Genomic DNA, 26,697 nt, shown 5'->3' on the forward strand with positions numbered 1-26,697 from the left:
ATACGGGTACAAATATCATAGAATTACCGGTAATGGTCTGGCTCATACCCAAAATGGTCAGTTGTGCTAAAATAACCTATCAAGTATTCTTCCGTGCCCAATGTCAACAAATGAGACCTCCCGGGCAATTTGATGCTAAGCGATCTAACTCCAAAATTCCCTGACAGTTTTATAAAATGCAGTAGCATAGAACACAAGCGTTTGACGACTGAGTAGAATGTTGGGAAACAGCGTCATCGAGTGGTAAGAAAATAGAACCTTCTGAACAATAATGTTACCACGGCAACAGAACGCAAACTTAGGACAATCGAGTTCCGAAGAAAAAGGGCAGAACTCTCTCAAGATGTTCATATGACAAAGTGTTTCAGCAGAATACACCATAAAGGGATGCATCTAATTGAAGGTAAGGAAAGATGTTCAAAACAAAACCGTATTTTACTTTGACATAATATTAGATCAAGTTGGTTGTAAAATATTTTGTAAGTTATAACAAGCCAATTTGGCTCCATTTTTAGATTTTTGGGCAACATTGTTGATAAACTTGGACACATAAATAATAAGAATAATTGATTACATTTGTGAAGCGCTTTTCATTATACAGAATCATCTCAAAGTGCATAAAATTAAAACCAAATAGAAAACAAATTGACAGGGCAACTGACACAAAGAACACAGCTGACGCTACAAAGGACAAGGATACCAAGGAGCACAGCTATTAACAGAAATCCTTCCTATTAAAGAGAAAGGTCTTTAGGCCCGTTTTAAATGAAACATTATTGTAACATTCACTTAAATGAAAACAACAAGGCAAAACTATAGACATGTCTTACACAGTTAGAATGTGGACAGAAAATAGCCTATGATGTTACTCACCATTTAGAGAATTAACTTGTTACCACATTCACCATTGTGAATACCCTGGGTATTCGATTGACTTATAGTTGGCATGCAATGTGTGAAAAATCCTGTCCCCTATTTATCAGTCTTAGCAACCCTAATTGTGGTAACTTGCATTCACTTTCTACTCTAGGGATGCTGTCACCAACATCAAAACACAGTAAGTATCAGTCATATAAGTCTTCATCTTGACACACTGATACTGTACAATGGCTTTTACTAAACACACAGGGGAGAGTGGGGTAAATTGAGCCATTTTTTACTTTCAACATCACTCCATCCAGTGATATATACTATTCTTTCTAACAAAGATATCTACATATATTTCAGGATGTTGTGTATCCCTGGAAATAATCAGAATTCATGTAAACATGAACGTTTTGAAAACAGAGCTTGTCCAAAAAAAGTGGTCTCTTGGCACAACTTACCCCGGATATGGGGTAAATTGAGCCACGGGACAGGGTAAGTTAAGCCGCCTACACATTTTTGTACTAAATGGAATATTAACATCACCTTTTTAAAACTATGTCTATCTTTATTTCCCAAACACAATTCAACACAATCACAATCACTTTTTTGTCTTTTAATCATTTTAAGCATCTTTTAACACAGGCTTAACACCTAACAAATGCTGTACTTAAAAAACAAAACACTTTTAACATAGGCCAGGCCCGGTTGTTACCTCATATCCCAGCAATAATGCCTTGCGTTACACCTGGGAAGAAAACACTTCAATACGCTCAACTTGCCATTGGCTCAACAATTAGGTCAACTTACCCCATGGCAAACATTTTGACTATATTAGCCCACACAGCTACAAGGATGCACTTTCATGCTAGGTTTAGGACCTCATTTTGAAGCTTATAGAGACTCCAACTGATGTCTAGAGAAATCTTCAAATGATCTACTTTGGTTTAGATACAAGCATCATGAAACCCCTTAACATAATACATTAATTTTACTTGGTGAAAATCAGTTTTATGGACCTAACTTTCTTATCACTTTGTCAATGTAGTTTCTTCCTTCACAGACTCAATGAAATTATAACCTCTTCCTAAACATTTGGTCAAACAATTAATTTTGTTTATGGTTTCTTAGAAACAAGGATGGCTCAACTCCTTTTGCTCAATTTACCCCACTCTCCCATGGTGAATGAGACAAGTTTTTTGAAGGCTCGCCATGCAAGAGTAGGCTACTGTACACATAATAACCCTACTGTTTCTACTGGGTGTGAATTCTAGTTTTGATTTTCTATATTTTGTATGTGATTCTATGCGACAGGAGGACCAAACATGCTGTCAGGTCCCATGATAGTTGCCCAGTCGGCGAGTACCACCAAGTCAGTGATATCTACAGGTAGTAGCTATTGTACATATCATCTAACTAACTGGTTAGCATTACTTGTAATATTGATGATGATTCACTTTGAGGTTACCCCTTGAATGATTCTGTCATAAAATAGACTAGGAAGAAGTCATGGAAAAATCCTGTTCCAATTCCATTTCGTTCATCTCACTTAGTCATTTGACTCTTATGACATCCCTCTAATCCCACTTCATTCCAGTCTAGGGTTGACCTGTTATAAACTACTGTAGATAAAATAATTAAATAAAAACTGTATAGAAAATGTAATCAACAGTTCAATCAACAGGTTCTGAAATGTATGACACCATCCAGACAGTAAAATAGTAGTAGGGGAGAGTGGGGTACATTGAGACATTTTTTACGTTCAGCATCACTCTGCCAAGGGAGATATAGTATTGTTTCTAACAAAGACGTCTACGTATATTTCAGGATGTTGTATATCCGTGGAAATACTCAGAATTCATGTAAACATTACAGTTTTAAAAGCATAGCCGGTTATGGGGAAAGTTGAGCTGCGGGACAGGGTCAGTTAAGCCGCCTACAAATTCCTGTACTGAATGAAATATTGCCACTACCTTTTTAAAACTATGTCTATCTTTATTTCCCAAATACAATTAAACACAATCACAATCAATTTTTCTATTTAATTTTAAGGGTATTTTAACACAGGCTTAACACAACAAACACTTTGTACTTTTTAAAAACACTTTTACCATAGGCCAGGCCCTGTTGTTACATCATATCCCAGCGATAATGCCTTGCATTACACCTGGGAATAAAACAATTCAATTCGCTCAATTTGTCATTGACTCAACTTACCCCAAGGCAAACATTTTAACTATATTAGCCCACACAGCTACAAGGATGCACTTTCATGCTAGGTTTAGGACCACCTATTGAAGCTTATAGAGACTCCAACTGATATATTGAACAATCTTAAAATGATATACAGTACTTTGGTTTAGATCCCAGCATTATGAAACCTGTAACACAATAAATTAAATTGACTTGGTGAAAAACTGTTTTATGTACCTAACCTGCGTACCACTTTTTCTATATGGTTTCTTCCTTTGCAGACTCCATGAAATTATGAGCTCTTCCTAAATATTTGGACAAATTATTCATTTTGTGTATGGTCTCTTAAACGCATGCTTCCTAGCCAAAACAGTTCGGAAGAGTTTGTGCATATATTATGATGACATTTTGTGACGTTTTTGTTCGTTTTGGACTTCAGTGACTGTTTTTTCAGCTGTTCAGGCACACAACATTTTTTCTGGAGGCGAGCCAAAGTTTGGAGCCGAAGTCTCCGCCCCTTAGTCGGTGATTGGTCAACATTAGGGATTCTTCAATAAAGTCTTTGTTATCATTCAACGACGACTTATTTTCATGTATATTTTTTCATTAAGAATTACTTCACCAAACATCTTAGTTAAATGTGAAATTGCGCAAATAAGATCTCGGCAAAAACTTAAACATTTCTTGAGTTATCTTGGATTCATTCTGAATATTTTGAGGAAGTGTATACTGGCTACAGCATTTCAAAATGGACTATTGCTGCTTTTTAGAATTTTCAAGCGAAGGTCTTTTAAAGGAGTATGGGAGCACACTCGTTCCGTTTGGCTAGCCGAGTTCGGCTAGGTGCCAACTGAACTGAAGCATGCTGACGCCTTTACTCCTTTGGCTCAACTTACCCCACTCTCCCCTACTAGTTTATTCTTGGTATTGTGTTGGTGCATGCATGCTGTTTTTGAGATGTCAATTTACTGGTACTGGTTTAAATGCAAGCCACAGTTGTATATGGGCTACTCATCTTCTGACATTTGTCCCTGTTTTTTATTGCTATGTGTGAAGATGTATGTAAACAGATGCCTGGGGCGAACCCTTTTAAAGTGCTTGACAACAGCAACATATTTCTGATCAGGAACAAGGAAAAGGAGCGCAGGAAACTGGTGTGTATGTGTGTGTGCACGTGTGTGTGACAATAAATATTTTAGAGTCATTATTATAGATGAAATACAATTGTTGACAATGCAACTTTGGCCAGGATTCAATCTGTTCATGGGGTATCTGGCATTGCGTTTTTTAAAGGCAATTTCCGATTGAGCCGACATATGCAGTGTTTGCCGTGAATGGGATCTCCGCGAATGCGGTAACATTGCCTTTTAATGCTACAATGCCTATAACCAGAGATCTGTATTTAATGGCGAGATGCTCATATCTTCGCCCTAACAATAGGAGTAGTTGTCCCAAAGGCAGGAAGGCAGGTGACAAGCTTGGTCCAAAATAAGTGGTCTTATTTTGGACAGATTTTGGCGAAACTGAAACCTCTCGCTTCGTCTCTTCCTCTCTGCTATAACCCATGATCGGATTGAATTCTGGCCTTTGTTTGAATCCCAGCCAAAATCATGTTTTATTCAATGCATTACACATATAGTTACTTTTTAGTTACCTCTGTCCAACTGGTATCTGTCCAACATCATGTCAAATCATGCACCTATTTTCTTTCCAGGAGCTGCAGAGCCAGTTGAGTTTGCGGGTCCATGAGAAGGTGACCTATGCGGGCCGTATGAAGGCCAAGCAGGGTGACCTCCTCAGGGAGCTGAGAGAGGGGCTGGAGGAGGACACAGCCCAGCCAGGAGGGGAGGAAAGCAGCCTGGCCCAGCAACAAAACACCCCTGCCTGGAGGGTGGCCATGATCAAAGGTGCACACACACCAACACACACCATGTTGCCTCACCATAATTGACATGTTATGACACACACTTTAGGTCTAAACACACACATACTGTATAGTCTATGCTTAACACAAAGGCTTGCACTGGAGTCATTGACACAACTGAAATAATTATTATGGTCAATCCAGTGCACTGACTGCAAAACAATACTTTTTATTTGCCTCTGCCTTTATACCTAACCTCAGGCCCATCGTTTGACAATGCCATGCTATTTCAAGTTGGTGGTACAGATGACAGATCTTAACTTGGGCCTAGATTCAATCAGATCAAGTGTTAACCGGCGACACCTGCAAAGCAGATGTTTTGGCAGTGTCAGAGGTGGAACTGCAGTTGGAGCCATCAAATCGGTGAGCAGCTGCTCTTGCGATCATTGTCACGAAGCCACGCCCGCCCCACTCTTGTTAGAAGTTCAGAGCGAGAAAGTATAGCCTATATAGAAATAATTACACTCAAATAAAAAAATCATTAAACAAAATAAGGAGGATTTTCTATCATCCTAATCTCACATTCCAGTGTTCAAATTTGTAAACAAGGCTGCATGGGATTTCTGTTATTGTGACTCCTCTACATGGGATTTCTGTTAATGTGACTCCTCTGCATAAGATTTCTGATAATGTGACTCCCTGCATAGGATTTCTGTTAATGTGACTCCTCTGCATAGGATTTCTGTTAATGTGACTCCTCTGCATGATATATCTGTTAATGTGACTCCTTCGCATGGGATTTCTATTAATGTGACACCTCTGCATGGGATTTCTGTTAATGTGACTCCTCTGCATAGGATTTCTGTTAATGTGACTCCTCTGCATGATATATCTGTTAATGTGACTCCTTCGCATGGGATTTCTGTTAATGTGACTTGTGCAGCCAATGGCAATGTCAGTTTTAGGTATAATGCCCGGGAGCCACTTGTGGATTTGACAGCTCTAACACAGTTCCGCCTCCGACACCACCAAAACAACCGCTATGTGGAACAGAATCCATGATCAATCTTTTCCCTACTGCATCAAAATGAGCAGTTCTCTTTCTCTCCATGCGGGGGCAGTTGAGTCATTGGGATCAGGGCTTGCTATCAAAATCATCCTCTCTCTCGCTCAAATGCTAGGCCTAGCTAGGTCCTATTACTGCAACATTCAGCCATACACATCAACAACCGTCGTTTTATATAGCTTATTAACACAAGCTATATATTGGTCTCCACTAGGCTATGACATACAAGTGTCAAGGGTATCTGAAATGCAGCTGTACAGTAGGCTACACCTAAACAATAGCCTACTGTAGCCGATCAAAACTAATTGCACGCATAGGCCTATATATATCAGCTGTAAAGACAAGATGAAATTGAGAATAATGAGGTAGCCTACGGAATGGAGCACAATGGCGCGTGAAAGCCGATTATTTTATTTAGCTCTACAGTATATGTTATCAAAATAGAGGACAACTGTCAAAATGTAGCTCAATTGTGGTCTGGGGTGGTCTAGTGGTTAGGGCTGCTTCTTTCAGCGCGCACATGTAGGCTTACTGTGTTGGCAAGGGTTCGATTCTGGCCCATGCCCTCCTGGCACAAATAAGTCATTAACTTCATTTAGTTACACATTTCAGATATTTTACCCAATTTTGATAAGAAATTACCATACCACACACTTTTATAGACAGTTGTATTTAATAGATATCATAAATAGGAAACAATAAAATAAGAACAGTAGGCTACACCAACATTAGTTTCCAGTCATACAAAGTGTCAGGTAAATTGCCACAGTAGATTTGCCGTGGTGAGCGAGGAAATACCTTATTTCAATTCTATGGAATGCTTGTCAAATACAGTAGGTCAATCGCCCTTAGTCTGTTCAAAAAGTTGTTCCGATGACAATACCAACCAGAGGGCGAACATATCTTGAAAGACTTTGGTTGCAAGCAGGACTAAGGTAACGATGACATCTGATAGGGAATGGTAATGAGGTGACCACTAATGGTTGCAATTTAGATCAGCTGTGCGGATGAATTTCGAATTTATTGATGGTTTAATGAGACATCAGCTGACGATAATCATCAATGTTTGCAATAGGCCCCTTGTTATTTGATTATATTCCAACAATATATTCTGTAGGCTACACGTTAGCCATCCATTGTCACATAATGAAAAGGTGTAAAAACCGTTAATAGGCTACTGTTTGTGTTTCCCTGACTGAGTTGATGAGCTGATTTGGGTCATCAGTTTATTGACAACTTGTTGAACAGCTGATTTCACCATCCCCACTCCTGCAATTTGCGCCAACCCTGTCTCATGCAACAATGTTTCGGTCATTATCATTCAAGAATCTGGCACTTTGCCGCACCCATGTGTTAATGTTAAAATCCTCCCACTGCTAAATGTCCTATTATATGGCCTAGCCTAGATCGTCATTATACCGTATTATCATTATTTTATACAAGCCTATTATTATTCTTTCTTAAATATATTTTTAAGGAATAGGGCAGTCTCACTCCTGTCATAATTGTTTTGCTTTTATTGAAGAGATAAACAAGTGTTGGAAATACAGGGAAGATAGGGGAGGGGGAGTCAAAGGGCAGTGGGACGGATTCAATCCCATGTCAGCTCTGACATAATGTGTGGCGGGGTACGCGGCTGTAGCCACTGGACCACACAGGCACTGAGGCCACAAATAATTTATTCTGCCTATTGCTTGCTTGAATATATGCCCCCAGCGGACCTGCAGTCTAAAAAAGGTGGTACCAGGCAGTGATACAGCCCGACAGGATGCTCTCGATTGTGCATCTGTAAAGGTTTGTGAGGGTTTTAGGTGACAAGCCAAATTTCTTCAGCCTCCTGAGGTTGAAGGGGCGCTGTTGCCTCCTGAGGAGTGGCTTCCGTCTGGCCACTCTGCCATTAATGCCTAATTGGTGGAGTAGTAGTCCGGTGGCTCTACGGAAAATTCCTTCAACCTCATTCCTTCGACCTCATGGCTTGGTTTCTTCTCTGATGTGCACTGTCAACTGTGGAACCTTATTTAAACAGGTGTGTGCCAAATCATGTTGAATCAATTGAATTTACCACAGGTGCTCCAATCAAGTTGTAGAAACATCTCAAGGATGATCAATGGAAACAGGATGCACCTGAGCTCAATTTAGAGTCTCATACCAAAGGGTCTGAATACGTTTTTTTATTTGTAATAAATTTGCAAACATTTCTAAAACCCTGTTTTTGCTTTGTTATAATAGGGTATTGTGTGTAGATTGATGAGGAAAAAACATATAATCAATTTTAGAATAAGGCTGTAACGTAACAAAATATGGAAAAAGTCAAGGGGTCTGAATACTTGTTTGACCAGATGCAATGCTATTTCACAGTAAACAAATTGACAACAGACTTTCAACATGCTTATAGGGAAGGACACTCAACAAGCACAGCACCTACACAAATGACACAGAGGGTAATCTTTAATGGAAGCCTCTCAAATATGATCCAGGTAGAATCAGAAATTCCCCAGGGTAGCTGTTTATGCCCCTTGCTTTTTTTTTACTAACGACATGCCACTGACTTTGAGTAAAGCCAGAGTGTCTATGTATGCGGATGACTCAACACTATACAGGTCAGCTACTACAGCGACTCAAATGACTGCAACACTTAACAAAGAGTTGCAGTTAGTTTCAGAGTGGGTGGCAAGGAATAGGTTAGCCCTAAATAATTCCAAAACTAAAAGCATTGTATTTGGGACAAAACATTCACTTAACCCTAAACCTCAACTAAAACTTGTAATAAATAATGTGGAAAGTGCTCAAGTTGAGTTGACTAAACTGCTTGGAGTAACCCTCGATTGTAAACGGTCAAAACATATTTATACAATAGTAGCTAAGTGTCACGACTCCCACCGAAGGTGGCGCCCCCTCCTCGGGTGGCACTCGGCGGTCGTCGTCACCGGCCTACTAGCTGCCACTGATTCCTTTTTTGTTTTCCCCCTTTCTGTTATTGTTTTCACCTGTCCGTAGTTTGGTTGATTAGCGGGGCTATATGAGCTAGCTGGCCCGCCTGCTCTTTGTGCGGTATTGTTTCCTCTGTGTGTTGCTTGGGTAAGCGCTGTCTGTATTTTGCACTAGTGCATCGTGTTGCGCTCACTGTATTTTGTCCCCTGTGTTTGGAGCACTTTCATTTTGTGTGCGCTAAGTTCGCATGTTGGGTTGGCAGGTGTTTTGCTTTTCGAGCATTAAAAGCTATAATCCTTCTCGCTGCTTCCTGCGTCTGTTACCTCCTCCACTACGCTTGAGACTTACAGAATCCTGCACCCCCAATGGAGTCAGCAGGAGCAGCTGCTAACACCCTTCTCTCGATGGAGGAACGCGTACTCCATCATACTTCCATCCTCCACCGAATTGGATCCGTGATGGACCAGATGATGGAGAGGACGGATCGTTGGGAGAGGAGTGGTCTCCTCTCTCCACCTCCGGCTCCTCCGACGCAGCCACCTCCGCCTCCAGCTGCGTCTGGCTCCGGCGCGCTTCGTCTGGCGCTCCCGAGGGAGTATGATGGAGCGGCGGCTGGGAGCCAGGGATTTCTGCTCCAGCTCGAGCTGTACCTGGCCACCGTCAGACCTGCTCCCTCTGGAGAGGAGAACGTGAGTGCCCTCGTTTCCTGCCTGACGGGCCGAGCTCTGGAGTGGGCCAATGCGGTCCGGAATGGTCCGGACTCGGCGAGGGACCACTATCCAGAGTTCACCTGCCGCTTTCGGGCCGTGTTCGACCACCATCCGGAGGGTAGAGCGACGGGTGAGCGGCTGTTCCACCTCAGGCAGGAGACGAGGAGCGCACAGGACTTCGCGCTGGATTTCAGGACCTTGGCTGCTGGGGCGGGGTGGAACGAGCCCATTTTTGATAGAGATGCCCTAGAAGGAGAACAAATTGTCAGACGGGGCACTTCCTGTATGGAATCTTCTCAGGTTTTGGCCTGCCATATGAGTTCTGTTATACTCACAGACACCATTCAAACAGTTTTAGAAACTTTAGAGTGTTTTCTATCCACATCTACTAATTATATGCATATTCTAGTTTCTGGGCAGGAGTAGTAACCAGATTAAATCGGGTACGTTTTTTATCCGGCCGTGAAAACACTGCCCCCTATACCATAACAGGTTAAATCGGGTACGTTTTTTATTCTGATATATTCCGCCACCCGCGCCGCGCATGTGTCCCTGGTACGCAAGGTGCTTGGGAAACTGCTGGAGCATGACCTATACGTTAAGGCTGAGAAATGTGTGTTTTCCAAACGAGCCGTTTCCTTCCTGGGTTATCGCATTTCCACCACGAGGGTGGTGATGGAGTGTGACAGTGTTAAGGCCGTGCGTAATTGGCCGACTCCAACCACGGTGAAGGAGGTGCAGCGGTTCTTAGGGTTTGCCAATTACTACCGGAGGTTTATCCGGGGTTTTGGCCAGGTAGCGGCTCCCATTACCTCACTGCTGAAGGGGGGGCCGGTGCGTTTGCGGTGGTCGACTGAGGCGGACGGAGCCTTCAAGAGGTTGAAGGTGCTGTTCACCGAAGCACCCGTGTTGGCGCACCCAGACCCGTCTTTGGCATTCATAGTGGAGGTGGACGCATCCGAGGCTCGGGTGGGTGCTGTGCTATCACAGCGCTCGGGTACGCCACTGAAACGCCGCCCCTGCGCTTTCTTTTCGAAGAAGCTCAGTTCGGCGGAGCGTAACTATGATGTGGGGGACAGGGAGTTGCTAGCGGTGGTAAAAGCCTTGAGGGTGTGGCGACACTGGCTTGAGGGGGCTAAGCACCCCTTTCTCATCTGGACCGACCATCGGAATCTGGAGTATATCCGGGCAGCTAGGAGACTGAATCCGCGTCAGGCAAGGTGGGCCATGTTCTTCGCCCGGTTTAGGTTCACGATTTCCTATAGACCAGGTTCCCTGAACACGAGGGCCGACGCGCTGTCCCGTCTTTATGACACTGAGGACCGGCCCATCGATCCGACTCCCATCATTCCAGCGTCTAGGCTGGTGGCACCGGTGGTATGAAGGGTGGACGCAGACATCGAGCGGGCATTAGTATTGGAACCTGCACCTTCACAGTGTCCCGTGGGTCGCATGTACGTGCCGCTCGGTGTCCGTGATCAATTGATTCGGTGGGCGCACACTCTACCCTCTTTGGGTCATCCTGGTGTGGCGAGGACAGTGAGGAGTCTCAGGGGGAAGTACTGGTGGCCCACCTTGGCTAGGGACGTGAGGTTCTATGTCTCTTCCTGTTCGGTGTGCGCCCAGAGTAAGGCTCCTAGGCATCTCCCGAGAGGGAAGTTACAGCCCCTCCCCGTTCCACAACGGCCATGGTCGCACCTGTCTGTAGACTTCCTGACAGATCTTCCCCCGTCTCAGGGGAGCACTACAATCCTGGTGGTTGTGGATCGGTTTTCAAAGTCCTACCGTCTCCTCCCATTGCCCGGTCTCCCTACGGCCCTGCAGACTGCGGAGGCCCTATTTACCCACGTCTTCCGGCACTACGGGGTGCCGGAGGACATTGTCTCTGATCGAGGTTCCCAGTTCACATCCAGGGTCTGGAAGGCGTTTATGGAGCGGCTGGGGGTCTCGGTCAGTTTGACCTCCGGTTATCACCCCGAGAGTAATGGGCAGGCGGAGAGGGTAAACCAGGAGGTGGCCAGGTTTCTGAGGTCGTATTGTCAGGACCGGCCAGGGGAGTGGGCAAGGTACATTCCTTGGGCGGAGCCCAGAACTCACTTCGTCACTCCTCTACTAACCTGTCACCCTTTCAGTGTGTTTTGGGTTACCAGCCAGTCCTGGCACCATGGCACCAGAGCCAGACCAAGGCTCCTGCGGTGGAGGATTGGGTACAGCGCTCCAAGGAGACCTGGAGAGCCGTCCAGGAATCCCTGAAGGAGGCCAGTAGACGGCAGAAGAGGAGTGCTGACCGCCACCGCAGTGAGGCACCCGTGTTCATACCGGGGGACAGGGTCTGGCTCTCGACCCGGAACCTGCCCCTCCTCGTACAGCATACGGGCCATTCTGGACTCGAGACGCCGGGTGAGGGGCCTGCAGTACCTCGTGGACTGGGAGGGGTACGGTCCTGAGGAGAGGTGCTGGGTGCCGGCGGAGGACGTCTTGGACCCATCCATGTTGAAGGATTTCCATCGCCTCCGTCCGGATCGCCCGGCGCCTCGCCCTCCGGGTCGTCCTCGAGGCCGGTGTCGGCGCGCTGCAGGAGCCGCGCGTCGGGGGGGGGGGGGGGTACTGTCACGACTCCCACCGAAGGTGGCGCCCCCTCCTGCTTGGGTGGCGCTCGGCGGTCGTCGTCACCGGCCTACTAGCTGCCACTGATTCCTTTTTTGTTTTCCCCCTTTCTGTTATTGTTTTCACCTGTCCGTAGTTTGGTTGATTAGCGGGGCTATATGAGCTAGCTGGCCCGCCTGCTCTTTGTGCGGGATTGTTTCCTCTGTGTGTTGCTTGGGTAAGCGCTGTCTGTATTTTGCGCTAGTGCATCGTGTTGCGCTCACTGTATTTTGTCCCCTGTGTTTGGGGCACTTTCATTTTGTGTGCACTAAGTTCGCATGTTGGGTTGGCAGGTGTTTTGCTTTTCGAGCATTAAAAGCTATAACCCTTCTCGCTGCTTCCTGTGTCTGTTACCTCCTCCACTACGCCCGAGCCTTACACTAAGATGGGGAGAAGTATGTCCATAATAAAGCACTGCTCTGCCTTCTTAACAACACTATCAACAAGGCAGCTCCTACAGACCCTAGTTTTGTCGCAATTTGACTACTGTTCAGTCGTGTGGTAAAGGTGTGGTAAAGGTGACTCAGAACAGTGCAGCATGGCTGGCCCTTGGATGTACACAGAGAGCTAATATTAATAATATGCATGTCAATCTCTCCTGGCTCAAAGTGACTTCATCACTACATCACTACTATTTATGAGAGGTATTGACATGTTGAATGCACCAAGCTGTCTGTCTAAACTACTGGCACACAGCTTGGACACCCATGCATACCCCACAAGACATGCCACAAGAGGTCTCTTTACAGTCCCCAAGTCCAGAACAGACTACGGGAGGCGTACAGTACTACATAGAGCCATGACTACATGGAACTCTATTCCACATCAAGTAACTGATGCAAGCAGTAAAATTTGATTTAAAAAACAGATAAAAAAACATCTTATGGAACAGCGGGGACTGTGAAGCAACACAAACATAGGCACAGACACATGCACACACACACACACACACACACACACACACACACACACACACACACACACACACACACACACACACACACACACACACACACACACACACACACACACACACACACACACACACACACACACACACACACACACATGGAATTAGTACTGCTGTAGATATGTGGTAGGGGCCTGAGGCCACACAGTGTGTTGTGAAATCTGTAAATGTATTGTAATGTATAAACTGCCTTAATTTTGCTGGACCCCAGGAGGAGTAGCTGCTGCCTTGGCAGCAGCTAATGGGGATCCATAATAAATACAAATACAAATAGGCTACTGCACATTACGTACGACAGAAAAACATAAAAGCCAATCGATTTATTTAGCTATATGCTCTCTTGGGGAAATAAATGAAACTAGCTCCAGTAGACTAATCTTTTTGAGTGTGAACTGTATTACTGTACTGTTTTGTATTATACTGTATTATATGGACTGGAATTTTGCACATTGTTTAAACCATGATAAAGTAGAGAGAGAACGTGATTCTGGTGCAGCACATTGCAGCCTACAAAGTTACAAGTATAGGCTAGGGAATTGGATTTTAATTTAGAAATATAATAGGGCCTATTTGTATAATTAGTAGGCTAATGCATATATACCTTACATATTATTTCCCTTAATGTTATTAGCCTACCTCCTCTTTCTCTCCCTATTGTTGCTTCATTCCTTCCTCGCTTTCAACAGGTAAAGGAAATAAGTTTCATTGTCCTTATCTTCATCATTCTAATGAATGGTTATGGGTCTGAATAAATAACTGCTATAGCCTTCGCTCTTCTTTAAAACTACCTGTGAGTTCTATTGGCTGCTGTATTTAACATTCAGCAAACAACAGCTTAGGTTCCTCTTCGAATAGTCTATTGGTATAAGAAATCTTTAAAAAAAGAATGTCCAGCAAGCTATTCTAGTCTAGCTTTTCCTGCATGGGATTCCAAGAGCTAAGGCACATTTCTTTAAGGAGAGGCCAGCGGAGCACAGGTGCATGCGTATTGCGCAACAGACAGAGGCTATAGGTTAGAAGCTCATTATGCATAACCCATCATTAATTAGCTAAATATAAGGCTAATTCTGCATTGAATATATTATCTGAAAGAGGTATGCTAGGACATCTATACATAGGGCTATATATCAATCTATATTGAACAAAAATATAAACTCAACATGCAACAATTTCAAAGATTTTACTGAGTTACTGTTCATATAAGGATATCAGTCAATTGAAATACATTCATTAGGACCTAATTTATGGATGTCACATGACTGGGAATACAGATGTGCATCCGTTGGTCACAAATACCTTAAAAAAAGGTAGGGGCGTGGATCATAAAACCAGTTAGTGTCTGGTGTGACCACTATTTACCTCATGTAGCAAGACATCTCCTTCACATTGAGTTGATCAGGCTGTTGATTGTGGCCTGAGGAATATTGTCCCACTCCTCTTCAATGGCTGTGCGAAGTTGCTGGACATTGATGTGAACTGGAACGAGGTGTCATACACGTCAATCCACAGCATCCCAAACATGTTCAATGGGTGACATGTCTGGAGTATGGAAGAACTGGGACATTTTCAGCTTCAAGGAATTGTGTACAGATCCTTGCGACATGGGGCCGCCATGATGGTTGCGGATGAATGGCACCACAATGGGCCTCAGGATCTCGTCATGGTATATCTGTGCATTCAAATTGCCGTTGATAAAATGCAATTGTGTTCGCTGTCCGTAGCTTCTGCCTGCCCATACCATAACCCCACCGGCACGAGGGGGCACTCTGTTCACAACGTTGACATCAGAAAACCGCTCGCCCACACAATGTCATACTGATTCATCCGTGAAGAGAACACTTCTCCAGCGTGCCAGTGGCCATCGAAGGTGAGCATTTGCCCATTGAAATTGGTTACGACAGTGAACTGCAGTCAGGTCAAGTCCCTGGTGAGGCCGACGAGCACGCAGATGAGCTTCCCTGAGAACGTTTCGTACAGTTTGTGCAGAAATTATTCGGTTGTGCAATCCCACAGTGTCATCAGCTGTCCGGGTGTCTAGTCTCAGACGATCCCGCAGGTGAAGAAGCCGGATGTGGACGTCCTGGGAAAGCGTGGTTACAAGTGGTCTAAGGTTGTGAGGCCTGTTGAACGTACTACCAAATTCTCTAAAACAACGTTGGAGGCGGCTTATGGTAAAGAAATTAACATTAAATTCTCTGGCAACAGCTCTGGTGGACATTACTGCAGTCAGCTTGCCAATTGCACGCTCCCTCAAAACTTAAAACTTTTGTGGCATTGTATTGTGTGACAAAACTGCACATTTTCGAGTGGCCTTTTATTGTCCCCAGCACAAGGTACACCTCTGTAATGTTCATGCTGTTTAATCAGCTTCTTGATATGCCACATCTGTCAGGCGGATTAATTTTCTTGGCAAAGGAAAAATGCTCACTAACAGGGATGTAAACAAATGTGTGCACAACATTTGAGAGATATACAATTTTTGTGTGTATGAAACATTTCTGGGATCTGTTATTTCAGCTCATGAAACATGGGACCAACACTTTACATGTTGGGTTTATATATTTGTTCAGTATAGAACAGGATTATCTATTTTGGTTGCAATTTGAATGGAGTTGATGAAGAAAGTGCTTGCATGTGCACTGATTTAAAGCAACGATATTAGAGTGATAGGCTGTTGTAAAACTCCGCAGCTGCAATTTAAAAAAACTATTCTTTATAACAAAAACTTTTGGTGACCCCTGAAAGCCAGATGGAGATGGGTAAATTAGATGCCCATTCAGGCTTTATTTTACTGTAGCATAGACTATGCTGCAGCAAATGCAGGCCTACCTGTTCCAAGAATAAAAGTTATGACAGGTCTACATGCATTGTGAACTGCGCTCCATTCTGAGATGGGCTGTCTGTCCCCACCTTGAGCGTTGATGATTCATCATGCAGGCGCCGTAGAGAAACCAGATTTAGACATTGCATACAGTGGCAAGAAAGTATTTGAACCCTTTGGAATTACCTGGATTTTGATCTGATCTTCATCTGTCACAACACTGGACAAACACTGTCTGCTTAAGTTAATAACACACAAACAATTATACAATTTCATGTCTTTATTGAACACACCGTGTAAACATTCACAGTGTAGGGTGGAAAAAGTATGTGAACCTTTGCATTTAATAACTAGTTGAACCTCCTTTGGCAGCAATAAACTCAACCAAACGTTTTCTGTAGTTGCGGATCAGACCTGCACAAAGGTCAGGAGGAATATTTAACCATTTATTTTTACAAAACTGTTTCAGTTCAGCAATATTCTTAGGATGTTTGGTGTGAACCGCTCTCGAGGTCATGCCACAGCATTTTAAATCGGGTTGAGGTCATGCCACAGCATCTCAATTGGGTTGATGTCAGGACTCTGACAGGGCCACTCCAGAAGGCGTATTTTCTTCTGTTGAAGCCATTCTTTGTTGATTTACTTCTGTGTTTTGGGTCGTTGTCCTGTTGCATCACCCAACTTCTATTGAGCTTCAATTGGCAGACAGATAGCCTAACATTCTCCTGCAAAATGTCTTGATAAAATTGGGAATACATTTTTCCCGTAGATGATAGCAGGCTGTCCATGCCCTGAGGCAGCAAAGCAGCCCCAAACCATGATGCTCCCTCCACCATACTTTACAGTTGAGATGAGGTTTTGATGTTGGTGTGCTGCGCCTTTTTTTCTCCACACATAGTGTAGTGTGTTCCTTCCAAACAACTCAACTTTAGTTTAATCTGTCCACAGAATATTTTGCCAGAAGCACTGTGGAACATCCAGGTGCTCTTTTGCAAACTTCAGACATGCAGCAATGTTTTTTTTGGACAGCAGTGGCTTCTTCTGTGGTGTCCTGACATGAACACCATTCTTGTTTAGTGTTTTATGTATTGTAGTCTCGTCAACAGAGATGTTAGCATGTTCCAGAGATTTCTGTAAATCTTTAGCTGACACTCTAGGATTCTTCTTAACCTCATTGAGTATTCTGCACTGTGCTCTTGCAGTCATCTTTGCAGGACGGCCACACCTAGGGAGAGTAGCAACAGTGTTGAACTTTCTCCATTTATAGACAATTTGTCTTTCCATGGACTGATGAACATCAAGGCTTTTAGAGATACATTTGTAACCCTTTCCAGCTTTATGCAAGTCAACAATTCTTAATCTTAGGTTTTCTGAGATCTCTTTTGTTCGAGGCATGGTTCACATCAGGCAATGCTTCTTGTGAATAGCAAACTCACATTTTGTGAGTGTTTTTTATAGGGCAAGGCAGCTCTAACCAACATCTCCAATCTCGTCTCATTGATTGGACTCCAGGTTAGCTGACTCCTGACTCCCAATTAGCCTTTGGAAGTCATTAGCCTAGGGGTTCACATACTTTTCCCAACCTACACTGTGAATTTTTAAATTATGTATTCAATATAGACAAGAATAATACAATCATTTGTGGGTTATTAGTTTAAGCACACTATGTTTGTCTATTGTTGTGACTTCATCTTTGAAGATCAGATCAAATTGTATGACTAATTTATGCAGAAATACAGGTAATTCCAAAGGGTTCACATACTTTTTCTTGCCACTGTATAATTTAACAGTTCCATTTCATGCCATGCTGTTCATACAAATAATCAATTAGAATTTACAGTTTTCTCACAGTTATTTTTCCCTTGAAAAGGGAGTGGTTTTGGGTGGCAAATCCCAGTAAATCTTGGTAACTGTGTTCCTGCCATTCAACCCTAGTTGGGTCATTCCAATGAGTTGGGTTCGGGGCTGTTGGAACTGAAGATGCTGTATTTATACCCAACTTATGGTAGGTACGGCACTGCATTACATAGCCTACAAAGACTGCTTCCAGCTGCCCCCTAGCGCCAATTCTAAATATTCAGTATTCATTCACGTCCTCCTGCTGCAGGATTAATTTCCTCCTGCGATGAAATGGGTCAAATTAAGATCCGACATCTGTATACACCGTCCAACCAAATTCTTACTTGCAGGTTCCTTCTTGACAGTACAACAATAAGAAATAATACAATATAAGAATGTGAACATAAAGTAAATGACTCAGTAGAATAAACATTTTAGCGAAAGTATAATACAGGAAGGCACAATGTATAGTCCAATATTTACACGTGTATTGGGGAAAGGGGGATTGGGGGGCAAGTGTTTAAATTGTGCAGTATTTAGCAGATTCTGTTATCAGCAGTTGTGATGTGTGTGTGGCATGAATGTATATGTGTGTGTAACCAACCATACTGTTTCTCCTCAGATCGCAATATTGACAAAGAGAGCATGAATGAGTTTATCACCAAGAAAAGGGAGATGTTTCTGCTGGAGGTAAGAAGGGAACGACGGTCCATAAAAACTGCCTGGGTGATCATGTTATGTTCTTTATGACAACTGGAATGTGTCCACAGATATTCGTTCTTTATACGATACAGAAATGCTTGATCATTGAATTAAAAGTAAATGTATTGTTATGTATTCATCGTCTTTAGTGGTTCCCACTAGTGAGGAGTAGCCTGTGTGCAGGTACAGTCAATACAAGCTTCTCCACCTCCCTCAAGTTGCTGGCATTTCCCACCTCTTGACATCTCCCTTCTTTCCGCCCTCAATCTTTCTCTCTCCTGTCCGTCCATCCATCCATCCATCCTCCAACGCTGCCTGTCCCTTCTCATCCCTAATCCCCCCATCTCTCTCTCCCCATCCCTATCTCCCTCATCTCTCTCCCCCTCTCTCCCAGTACTCCTTGGCTGTGAAGCGTGGAGAGATCGAACAGCTGGAGAAAATGGCGGCCGGTGAGGAGAGGAAGCTGATGCGCGCCGAGCGGTTCCTGGAGGACGACGCTATCATGTTCGACGAGTTCCTCAAAGAGAATGACAAGAACTCGGTGGAGGCCATCAAAGTGTAATAACTAACAATATGTTGATATATGTACAATCTATGTTCCTCTTCCACTTCATAAAATCACATGGTGTCTCCATTTTGCACAGTGCTGAGTCAGAGACCAAAGTGAAACTGGAGAAGGTGACTGAGATCAAGAGGCTCACGACTAGGATGGTGACCATTAAGAGGTGGGTAGAACACAGAGCATTACAGCTAGGATGGCCATGGCCTCCCGCCTCAGTATAATATTTGAACGATTGGCGTAAATAAACTATAGTCAATGCTTGATGCACGTGAAAAAGTCAGAAAGGTTACACATTATGTACACTACCGTTCAAAAGTTTGGGGTCACTTAGAAATGTCCTTGTTTCATTCAAAAACAAGGACATTTCTAAGTGACCCCAAACTTTTGAACGGTAGTCAAAGATGTGTGTGTGTGTGTGTGTGTGTGTGCGTGTTCATGCGTTTGTTTGTGTGTGTGCGTGCATGCTCTTCTCCTGCAGTGACATCTCTAAGTTTGAGGACATCATAAAGGAGTACACCATGTACAAAGAGTTCCTCTTCAAGCTGTCCCCTCCAGAGTGGCAAGAGGCACAGAGGGCCAAGGGTAAGACCCCTAAAGCCCAGTCTGCCACCAAGTCTGCCACCAAGGACAAGTCCAAAGAGAAAGACAAAGACGAGAGGGCCACTCCGAAAAGAGGTACTAGTATGTCTTCTTTTTTAGTGTTTTGTTATGTATTGTTGAATAAACATTTGACTTCAGTACTGTGATGTAGTGGCCTGTAAAATGGTGAAGGGCTGTTGCATTTGATGCTATTTTGTGTTTACACTAAAGCGCCCCTTTTTTAATCTCCGTTTTCTCTCTCCCTCCCTCTCTCTCTCACTTACACACACACACACACACACACACACACACACACACACACACACACACACACACACACACACACACACACACACACACACACACACACACACACACACACACACACACACACACACACACACACACAGGTGTGGAAAGCAGGGCGTCCTTTGCGAGACGAGAGCTGCCCCCTCTTCGGGATGCCAGGGCCCCCTCTAGACAGTCGATAGGCCAGAGTGACAAACCGTGAGTGTGTGTGTGTGTGTGTCACAAATCACGAGTACAACAGTGGGCCTCAGGGTATCTATGTGAGTCACCCATTGGCGGAAGTGGGTTTGAATATGACCATGTTATATGCTATAATTTTGGCACATTTTTGTGCTGAGTTCCTGTCTTTTCAGGAGTCCCGTGGCAGAACTGGAGACCGACAGCTCTGAATATGAGGTTAGTTTCAACTTTCGAAGATAAGAATTACACTGCATTCTGGCAAATTTTTGCCATCCATAAACTGACACCAGAATTGAATAAATGAGACGTTTAAATAAAAAGTGAATACAGGCTGAATATGACTTAAAATGTCTGTAGCCGATTTTCCGGACACAGATTAAGCTCAGGCCTAACAAGTATGCTTAATGGATCAGTCTCTACTAAAATACCTTTACTCCAAGGGCGCGTTCGAGCAGATCACTTTTGACCGTCGTTGGTCGCCGCCTTCCAAAGTGTGTTGCATTATGGGAATAAACATTTTCGACTTGCACCTACACAACGACTGCATGAACTCATGAAGCTTTGACTGCAGTCAACTGCAAGTTTCTGCAGTTGCTCTTCACCAACTTCATCCTACAGCCATGGCGTGGATTGTGGGAGGATCTATTGTCAACCAATCATTAGAGTGTTTTTGTTTGATCCATGCAACGTGACCAAACACGTGACTGAAACCAAAACCAACTTTGCCGCGATTCATGTATACAGTGGATACACAAATTAATGTGATATTTGGGTCTCTCAATCACTAATTGATAGTTCAATGTACTCACACATATATTTACAGTTTGTGAGTGTGTAATATGGAGGTTGGAGACATGTTTATTTCGACATTACAAAGAAAAGCTTGTATAAACAATGGCAACACTGCCATGTTGCACTGAGCCTTGCTGTTGAAAAACCACAGGTTTGTTGTTGTATTCGGGCGCATGTGACAAATTTCATTTGATTTGTGTCCGACTTTCGGCTGTCGCAGATGCACCTCCCCCGACTTCACTCCTCGACTTTTGTCTGCAGTCGGTTGCTTCAGCCTTTCCACTTAAACGAGCCCCATGACTAGGATTAATCTGGGAAAACCAACCAAAATCTGATTATGTTGAACTTCAACCCCACTAGTCCATCCAAGCAACCTAGCTTCCTGCTAAAGGATATCTTTCCCTGTACATTTTTATAAATGTATGCCTACTTTTCAATTTGCCCTGGAAGAAGTCTATGGGAGAATCTCAACTGCGTTTCCTCGATTCCTCACGTCCACTCTCCTCGCCTAATTCTCAAAACTCGCCCCTCTGACCTTGTAATCCAATGCGTTTTGAGAAGACGAGCTTCAATGCATACAACTCTCCTTCCGTGGCCTATAACTGCTCTTAAATGGAAGTAAAACTAAATGCATGCTCTTCAACCGATCGCTGCCTGCACCTGTCCGCCCGTCCAGCATCACTACTCTGGACGGTTCTGACTTAGAATATGTGGACAACTACAAATACCTAGGTGTCTGGTTAGACTGTAAACTCCCCTTCCAGACTCACATCAAATATCTCCAATCCAAAGTTAAATCTAGAATTGGCTTCCTATTTCACAACAAAGCATCCATCACTCATGCTGCCAAACATACCCTCGTAAAACTGACCATCCTACCGATCCTCGACTTCGGCGATTTCATTTACAAAATAGCCTCCAATACCCTACTCAATAAATTGGATGTAGTCTATCACAGTGCCATCCGTTTTGTCACCAAAGCCCCATATACTACCCACCACCACTGTACGCTCTCATTGGCTGGCCCTCGCTTCATACTCATCGCCAAACCCACTGGCTCCAGGTCATCTACAAGACCCTGCTAGGTAAAGTCCCCCCTTATCTCAGCTCACTGGTCACCATTGCAGCACCCACCTTTAGCACGTGCTCCAGCAGGTATATGCCAATTCCTACTTTGGCCGGCACTCCTTCCAGTTCTCTGCTGCCAATGACTGGAACGAATTACAAAAATCTCTGAAACTGGAAACACTTATCTCCCTCACTAGCTTTAAACACCAGCTGTCAAAGGAGCTCACAGATCACTGCACCTGTACATAGCCCATCTATAATTTAGCCCAAACAACTACCTCTTCCCCTACTGTATTTATTTATTTAGCTCCTTTGCACGCCATTATTTCTATTTCTACTTTGCACTTTGTTCCACTGCAAATCTACCATTCCAGTGTTTTACTTGCTATATTGTATTTACTTTGCCACCATGGCCTTTTTTTGCCTTTACCTCCCTTATCTCACCTCATTTGCTCACATTGTATATAGACTTATTTTTCTACTGTATTATTGACTGTATGTTTGTTTTACTCCATGTGTAACTCTGTGTTGTTATGTGTCAAACTGCTTTGCTTTATCTTGGCCAGGTCGCAATTGTAAATGAGAACTTGTTCTCAACTTGCCTACCTGGTTAAATAAAGGTGAAATATGAATAAATAAATAAATAAAGAAGGAGGTGAGGAGAGGAGAGATGGCGCTATGAATCAAGGAAATGCTATTGAGATTCTCCGGATGTCCCTATGCTTATCTGTGTGTGGTGTTTGTCACCCCCTGCAGGAACACCCAGAGCTGTATTTCACGGACCCCAGGCAGCTCCTGGAGTTGCTTTCAGAGCTGGAGGAGCAGAACCTCTCTCTGATCCAGAACTCCAGGGAGACGGAGGAGGCCCTGGAGGTGTTCAGTAAGGTCATGGACCATACAAGAAAGAAGATGTAAGTAAGACCTGCTGGGGTTAGAGGTCAGAGGTAGATAGAGAGTGAAGTGATCACCACAGATGGAAGTGAATGTAGAGATTCACACAGTGGCTCGGACCACTGGATTTTGCCTCTCATTCCAGTTATACTGGTTTGGATTTCTCCCTGACCAATATGGCTGCCATTTTCACTACATTCGGGAACTTCGAGGGTTTATGTCAAAGCCCTTCTAGTAATGTAATAGGATCTCCAGATAGAATATGAAAAAATGTTTAGAATTACAGGAAATTAGCTGTAAAATGGCAAAATGTTCTCGCAGCCTCATGGCAAAATTTGTAGAATAGCAGGAAATTAGTTTTAAAATTTTAAATTATCTCAGCATCATTGCAAAATGTGTAAAATAGCATGAGATTAGTTATAAAACTGCACATTTTCCTCTGCTCCATGACAAAATGTGTAGAATTGCAGAAGATTAGCTTTAAAAATACAAAATTCTCTCAGCCTCATTGCAAAATGGGTAGAATAGCAATATAATTTATATTAATAATTAATTTAATTTGTAAAGTGTTTTTCTCAGACCAGAGGCGAAAAGATGAATAATAATAATACAAAATTAATAAATGATAATAAAAACAATCCAAAACAAGGAACACAGACAACAATCAAAGCTATATGCAGGTGTGGTCAGATCCGGAGGACATGAGAACAGAATTAGCAGAGGTCCTAGAAAGCTTTACTGAACAGCACGGTCTTGAGCTGTGCCTTAAATGAGGACAGAGACTCTGCAGTCCTAATAGTGTCTGGAAGTGTGTTCCATAGCTACAGAGCCGCGTAACTGAAAGCCCTGTCACCCATAGTTTATAGTCTGCTGAAGGGCTGCTGAAGGGAGACGGACCTGGAGGAGCGAAGGGTAGAATGAGGTCAGACAGGTACTTTGGCCCAGAGTTTTTCATAGCTTGGTAGGTGTGAACCAGGATTTTGTAGTGGAGGTTGAACAGCAATGGAATGATGTGCTCACGGGGGAGGTGTGGGTGAGGACACGTGCAGCACAGTTTTGGAAATATTGTAGCCTGTTTAGGCACTTGGCAGATGCTCCAACAAAAAGGGCAAATATGTGTAGAATTGCAGGAAATTAGCTTTAAAAATGCAAAATTCTCTCAGCCTCATTGCAAAATGTGTAGAATAGCATGAGATTAGCTATAAAATTGGAAAGGTTTATCTCTGGCCCATGGCAATATGTGTAGAATTGTGTGAAATTTGCTTTAAAACAGCAACATTAAAACAGCAACATTTTCTCTCTGCCTCATGGCAAAATGAATAACAATTCTAAGTTATTGTAGAAAGTAAATTATTTTGACTGACATTGACAAGTGCTAGGATGTTTTATGTCATGAGTACCCTTCATAGTTCCTTTTCTCTCTTTCCTCACCTGCATTCGTTTCTATGTGTGTGCGCGGCTGTGCGCCATTCTTCTCTCCATCCCCCCCCCTCTCTGTAGGGAGCTGGAAACCGTCCAGCTGACCCAGCAGATAGACATCATGACCCACACCATCCAGAGGGAGAGGGACCGGGCTGCCGAGCTGGAGCTGAGGGCCCGCCTCTTCAACTTTGGGAAGTACAAATCCGCCGACCAGGTAGGAGAGAGAAGACTGCCCTTGAGACAGTGATCTAAAGTCAGTTTAGAGTCTGTCTGTCCCTAATGGTCGATGTTAGGATTTGGGGAAGGTAAGCAAATCCTAGATCTGTGTCTACTGACACTTCTACTCACAGTGGGAAATGGGACAGCTCACACTGACGGTTATGCAGAGAACATGCTAATATCAGTGGTGAGCCAGTCATTGGCCTTAGATCATATAGATCTTTCTCTCTCACCTTTGTTCCTCCACTGTAGGAGGTTATGTTGGACTCCCTGGGCACTAAGGTGGAGGAGGTGTACCGGAGCTGTGTGGGCGACACAGAGGCCAACCTGAGCACGCTGCAGATGCTGACGGTTATCGAGAGCCGCCTGGGCGAGCTGCTGGAGAACGTGGAGATGATCCCCAAGGAGCGGCTGCTGATGGCCGAGAGGACCAAGGAGAAGGAAAGGAGGCTCAGGTAGGGGAGAGTTGGAACACAGCCTTGTAGGACCATCATATAGGCTAGTCAGGTTGGCCCCATTCCATTTCAACCTCTAAGTCTTAAGGATCTAAGCTTTAGGCTCTGCCAAGTGCACATGGTTGGTTGATGCATAGGGGAAGAAACTACTGAGGTCTGTGCTGGTGTCATAGGCAGCAATTTGACTTGAGCCCCATTCTAATTTGTGTTCCATGTGGTAGCTGGGTGCCAGAGCTGAGTTTCTTTCAGTTTAAAGCACATCTGTGAAGTTGACAACTAGACTGGAGATTTAGCCGTTTAGATTAAATTAATTGACCCTTCTCATCCTTTCCCGCCCATGATCCTTTGCTTCCTTTCCCTAGGCTGCGTGATGAGAAGATGCATCAGGCGAAGCAGCACCAGGAGGAGAGGCTGAAGAAGGCCCTGGAGAGAGCCCAGGCCGACTTCAAGAAAACAGTCAGTCACACAATCTGCCTCAACACCACACCATTACAATCCTACAGGCAAAAGTTATGACCAAAGTTCTGCCAGAAAATCTGTGTGAAACATGACATTTTCATTAGACGCCTACAACCCAGATTACATTGCGTAACTAAGGGCTGGATTCAGTCTGTATCACAGAAGATCCGCATGAAAAAAAGTAAGGTAATTTCTGATTGAGCCGACATATGCAGATTTTGCCGTGAACGCAGGAACATTGCCTTCAAATTTCAATCGAGCTATACCGTGGATCTTCTGCGATACTTCCACGATATGGATTGAATGCAGCCCTAAGTCATTGGTTTAGTTACCTGGGGACTGTTCTATTATAATATACAGTAGAAATGGAGAATAAGCATGACATTTGATAAATATCCAGAGTTCATGTCATATAATTAATTGTACTACAGAAACCATACCATTGTGTTCTCTTTATTTGACGATGCTAACACTTAGGCCTTTTTCTCCAGACTGGCAAGAAACTGATGGCCAGATCACAGCCCCCTGCCGGCAAGCTGAAGACCAGCCAGGTGTATGACATCTCAGACAAGGAGAAAGAGGAGCAGCTTTACTTCTTCACCTAAAGGGCAGAGTCAGTCACAACACAGTCCCTATGCCATTACTGACCAGAACTCATTTAATGTTTTGGCCTATTGTGGGGCTGTGACTGACTCACTGTAAATACTGACCAATAATTGGATATGACAGGTATAAGTAAGACTTTTCAAACGTCTCCATTGGACGCTGGTGATGTCACATGATGGGATAGGTCCTACTTCTTTGGTACTGGGTGGTTGTTTATATAGACTCAGTGGGGAGCATGTGGACTTTGTTTTGGTGGAGAGCTTTCTAGGGCAGGTGGACAGTACTCTCCCCACACATTTTATAGACTGATTATTTTGTGTTACCAGATTTACAATATTTTGCCATACCAGATTGTTTATGACATTTCTTATCCGTTATATTATTGATAATCTATTGTGCTTCTTTACCTGATCATATCTGAATAGCAGTTAGATGGACTGACTGCATGCATGTGATGAACAAATGAATAAACATTTCACAATAAAAAGGTCTGCTCTTGCCTTTTTGGTGGAGGCAATGTGAACCAATATAACCCCAGAGTGAAACCAG

General features: G+C 43.7%; 1 protein-coding gene across 3 annotated transcripts; it reads left to right on the top strand.

Annotated features, from left to right (window-relative positions):
• LOC115208330 (cilia- and flagella-associated protein 100) lies at positions 1–26,635 on the top strand. Of its 3 annotated transcripts, XM_029776282.1 has the most exons (16): positions 1–403; positions 1,031–1,057; positions 2,179–2,253; positions 4,114–4,211; positions 4,772–4,964; positions 18,527–18,594; positions 19,001–19,164; positions 19,251–19,331; positions 19,647–19,843; positions 20,158–20,254; positions 20,410–20,452; positions 22,853–23,007; positions 24,488–24,623; positions 24,881–25,083; positions 25,446–25,539; positions 26,034–26,635. In XM_029776282.1, the coding sequence occupies exons 1-16, from the start codon at positions 352–354 to the stop codon at positions 26,145–26,147; spliced, it is 1,797 nt and encodes a 598-aa protein (XP_029632142.1). In that variant the 5' UTR covers positions 1–351; the 3' UTR covers positions 26,148–26,635. The 3 variants fall into 3 exon arrangements, with proteins under 3 accessions (XP_029632142.1, XP_029632143.1, XP_029632144.1); XM_029776283.1 differs by lacking the exon at positions 2,179–2,253; XM_029776284.1 differs by lacking the exons at positions 1–403; positions 1,031–1,057 and adding an exon at positions 1,303–1,359.
• Positions 26,636–26,697: the final 62 nt, after the last annotated feature.

This window comes from Salmo trutta, chromosome 14 (genome assembly GCF_901001165.1).
Source record: "Salmo trutta chromosome 14, fSalTru1.1, whole genome shotgun sequence".
In the NCBI taxonomy this organism is placed as follows: Eukaryota; Metazoa; Chordata; class Actinopteri; order Salmoniformes; family Salmonidae; genus Salmo; species Salmo trutta.